The 5,000-nt window shown below is 37.5% G+C and overlaps 1 protein-coding gene across 1 annotated transcript in view; it reads left to right on the forward strand.

Annotated features, from left to right (window-relative positions):
- Window positions 1-558, forward strand: part of LOC133647956 (ankyrin repeat and SOCS box protein 12-like) — a 5,199-nt gene extending 4,641 nt beyond the window's left edge. The window contains exons 3-4 of the mRNA XM_062043714.1: window positions 1-261; window positions 326-558. The exon at window positions 1-261 is cut by the window's left edge and continues 268 nt beyond it. Of these exons, the coding sequence (XP_061899698.1) occupies window positions 1-261; window positions 326-477 (413 nt within the window). The 3' untranslated portion in view covers window positions 478-558. The remainder of the gene's footprint in view (window positions 262-325) is intronic.
- The last annotated feature ends 4,442 nt before the right edge of the window (window positions 559-5,000 follow it).

The following is a 5,000-nucleotide window of genomic DNA, read 5'->3' on the forward strand; positions in this document are numbered from 1 at the left end:
CAGCGGTGTATGGACACCTGGACTGCTTTAAGCTCCTCCTCCTCCACGGAGCCAACCCCAACTACAACTGCACGGATGAGAAGATGCTGGCTCGGATCAAGCAGCCAAAGACGGTCCTGGAGGTGTGTATGCGTTACGGCTGCGGGGTGGAGTACATCCAGCTTCTCATAGACTTTGGAGCAGATGTGTATCTACCCACGCTTATCATTGACAAGACCACCAAGCAGAATGAAGCATTGGTCCTGCTGCTCAAAGAAAGAGGTGAGACCTTCATGATGAAGTTGGTCACCCACAATTTGTCTAACTGTCTTTTTCTCTGCTTCAGTTTGCCCCAAAACTCTGATGTCGCAGACTCGCCTCGCGATTCGAGGACAGCTTTTCTTCAAAGAGCCTGCCATTGACAGTTTGGACATTCCTCTCATCCTGAGGAACTACCTGAAGCACATCCCCTACGTGCTCACCTGCTGCTCCAGCTAGCAGCAGAACCAAACCAATATGACGATTCGTTAGGGGTGTCCAAAGTGCGGCCTGCAGCTACACAATCTAATAATGCTATTATGAAAAAACACATCAAAAGTTCAGTGGAACCTCGATTTATAAACCTAATTGTTTCTTGGACAGGGTTCGTAAATAGAAACAACATTTCTTCATAAGAAACAATATAAACATGGAGAATGGGTTCCGGCCTCGACAAAAGACAAACAATTGTTATAATATCAAACAGACATAACAAGAGGGTGATGGATCAACTTTTTATTTAATAACAAAGCCAAAACAAAAACAACTAGCTGAAATGTCCTCATTCTCAGCCGCCTTGCCGACACACACCCACACTGTCACTAGCTATTCTGTCTCTTGCCTACGTGGCTGCACGGACTGACAGATAGCTAAACACCGGTCCTTGGCGTTGAAAAGTGAATGATGACTTAGACCAGGGGTCCCCAAACTACGGCCGGCGGGCCGGATACGGAAAGTCCCAAGTTAAACATTTTTTTTAAAATTATTATTTTTTATTATTATTTTTCAAAATCTGTCCTTTGTAATCAATTTTCTACCGCTTGTTACTCTCGGTGTCTCCTAGCCGCTAAGGCAAATCATATTGTCTAAAAATGCATTTTCCCATATATATATTATATATATATATATATATATATATATATATATATATATATTATATATATATATATATATATATATATATATATATATATATATATATATATATATATATATATATATATATATATATATATATATATATATATATATAAATATATATATATATATATAAATATATATATATCTATAAATATATATATATATAGATATATCTATATATATATATATATATATATATATATATATATATATATATATATATATATATATATATATATATATATATATATATATATAGATAGATAGATAGATAGATAGATAGATAGATAGATATATATATATATATATATATATATATATATATATATATATATATATATATATATATATATATATATATATATATACATACATACATACAGCCCGGCCCCTGGCTAATTTGTTTTAACCCAATGAGGCCCCCGAGTCAAACATTTTGGGGACCCCTGACTTAGACGTTGAAGAAATTTAGAAGGCTGTTTATTTTGGTCTTTGTCACAGAGTGTACACGCCATAACACTCTTTATATAGTGACATACTAAAAAAAATGCTCTTATGGTTAAACAACGAGTGATCAATGTTTACATTAGGTCAAAATACATAGCAATATGAGCATTGTTGTTGCATACAGACTGGAATGTTAGCTTTTAGCATTAGCTTATATATTCTAAGAAATATACACAATCAATGAACTGGACACATGTAACAAATTAGATATACTTACAAACAAAGCTTCTTGAAGGCTCAACAACGATGGATGCAATGCTGCAAGGGGGAAATGTTTGTAGAGCACATTGTAGCACACAAAATGAAAAAACAAAATGGTTTCTTCTTCTTTTTCTTCTTCGTTGTTTCACGGTGGTTGCAAACTGAGCTTTGTATTACCGCCAAAATAAATGTATTGTCATTATTTTACACACACACACATATATATATATATATATATATATATATATATATATATATATATATATATATATATATATATATATATATATATATATTTGGTTTCCAGAAATGCGACAAAAACACATATTAAAATGTTTGCAACAGATAAATTACACTCTATATTAATGCTATTAATTTTGTCAAATTGATCATTGTTCTTTTAAATGACTCGCTTTTCACCTCTTGACCACCATCTCTCATACTTTTCGCTCCAAACCGTCTGTTCTTAGGTGTGGGATTTAACACCTAACTCCTTCTACACCCCTTCTCGTTTTTTGTATACTCACTCACAAGTATACAAAAGTATATTGTAGCCAAATGTCGAGCTGCACTTTTCACCACAATTGTTTTCCTTTTCTCAGACTTGTGTAAACAAGATGGCTGCTCTGACTATCGACCTTCATCAGGTGACAATGACAACCAATAGAAAATGGGGGCGTTTCTGACTGAAATCACTTCTTTAAACCACCGCCAAGGGGCACTGTGTAACATAACAGTAGCCCTGTGGCACACTCACAGTTTAAAATCACAAAACTCCTTCACTTTAACAGCCAGGTCGCTACAATGATTACAAATCAAAAATAAAACCCACTTTACCTTGTTGGGTTCATCTTCTTGGTGTGCAGCGGCAGGGCGGGGTTGACAACACGGTGTATACTTCTTGAATGTTTCAAACCACACATCACTTGTTCATTGCTTGTTTTGGACTCATGTCGAGCTAGCAGAACTAGAAAAATGCCGTAAATAGTTAAAAGAACGCTTAAAAGACATACAACTAACACACTAGCACAGTAGCTAACAACAACACCGATGTGCTGACTGAATGACCACCGGAGACGCCCACAATGGATGTGCTGCCGGGCACAAAATGGGTGGATAAAATATTGGCTTGTAAATCAAAATGTAAATCATTTTGACTCGGGGGCCACAGTTAGAGAAAAAAAATTGTTTTAGGAACACTAATACAAAACCTCACAATAATGCCTGATTGAATGCTAAAAACGTCATGACAGACCGCCTTAAAAAACATAATGGAATTTTACATTTTTCTATGAACGATAAAACACTGAATATTGACAAAACATGAATGTCACACCCCCTTTCGATCGACATATTTTACAATCAAGTGAAACGCAACAAAAATGCTACATACAGTGAAATATGAACGCGAAGGGTACAAAATAAACCCACCTAAAATCTGATACTGTATATCGGATATATCACTAAGCTTTAGAACTTTGTTGTGAAAATCTCCTTCCGCGTCTGTCGAAAAACTTCCCACCCACACTGCTTGGTGCCTCGTCTGAGCTGCTGTGATGTCGATTACCATAGTAACTAATTCGATGACCATAGTAACTAATTAGATTACCATGGTAACTAATTAGATTATCATAGTAACTGGTACATCATCCAACAGCGCAGATTCCAACCATTGAAATACTTTGTATAGTTCAAGACTTACGGTCATTACAAAACATCACTGCACATCATAATGGCAGCTACACTTTCCATCTTTAACATCTAAAAAAAATTATTAGGGAATGTCCGGCGGGCCAGATTGAAAAGCTTAACGGGCCGCATGTGGCCCCCGGGCCTTAATTTGCCCAGGTCTGCTGTAAAGTATTGAGAAAAAGTAATAAAACTTGTCAATGAAAACTAGGGATGCACGGTATATATATTTTTAGGCTGATACTGATAACCGATTAACTTATTTACACCTATTGTTTTTTAAATATAGACTGTACACTTTCAAAAGAATGTCGTACGCAGCGATACTGGTGTTTCAGATGGCTGATAAGGTTTGATGTGTTGAAGCACCGTGGCTTTTTCCCCTCTTTGCGGGTTGTTTGCGGACAAAATGTCTTCCTCCGAGACAATGTAAATGTCCCACAAGATCGACACGATGTTTGTTTACAACGAGCTCAGGGAAAGTTTACCACACGAGAAAAGGAGCGCTTGATTTGCTCACTCCAGCTTACATATCGGCACAATTATTTTCTGTCCGATATCAATCGTGCACCCCCAATAAAAACACAAAGCTGACTTGCAAGCTGTTTTGTTAGTATTTAAAAAAATATCTATTTGTATGGGCAGCACGGTAGAACAGGGGTTAGTGCATGTGCCTCACAATACGAAGGTCCTGAGTAGTCCTGAGTTCAATCCCGGGCTCAGGATCATTCTGTGTGGAGTTTGCATGTTCTCCCTGTGACTGCGTGGGTTCCGTCCGGGTACTCCGGCTTCCTCCCACCTCCAAAGACATGCACCTGGGGATAGGTTGATTGGCAACACTAAATTGGCCCTAGTGTGTGAATGTGAGTGTGAATGTTGTCTGTCTATCTGTGTTGGTCCTGCGATGAGGTGGCGACTTGTCCAGGGTGTACCCCGCCTTCCGCCCGAATGCAGCTGAGATAGGCTCCAGCGTCCCCTGCGACCCCAAAAGGGATAAGCGGTAGAAAATGGATGGATGGATCTATTCGTATTGGCTTTGAAAATGAAGCCGCATTTTTTTGGTTTGATGTGTTGGAGCTCGATGGCTTTTTTTGCCCCTCTTTGCGGATTGTTTGCAGAACGTTTGGTGCAAATATCAGGCAAAATATCTTCCTCTCAAACAGCGGAGAAGTCCCACAAGACGCCATGCTTGTTTACAGTGAGCTCAGGGGAAGTTTAGCATGAGAAAAGGAGCGCTTGATTTGTAGCACACCTACAGCCTAATCTCTCCTCATTGGAGCGTTTTTTTTGTGTTTTTATTGGTTATCTGGCCTTTTTTTAATCAATATTATCGGTGTGATGTCATGATTCCTCATGTAAGTACAATTATTGTCTGTTCAATATGTATCATGCACCATGCAAGCTGTTTTTTTATTTTGTATTGAATTGTAATGAAATATATCAAA

Source organism: Entelurus aequoreus, linkage group LG04 (genome assembly GCF_033978785.1).
Source record: "Entelurus aequoreus isolate RoL-2023_Sb linkage group LG04, RoL_Eaeq_v1.1, whole genome shotgun sequence".
In the NCBI taxonomy this organism is placed as follows: Eukaryota; Metazoa; Chordata; class Actinopteri; order Syngnathiformes; family Syngnathidae; genus Entelurus; species Entelurus aequoreus.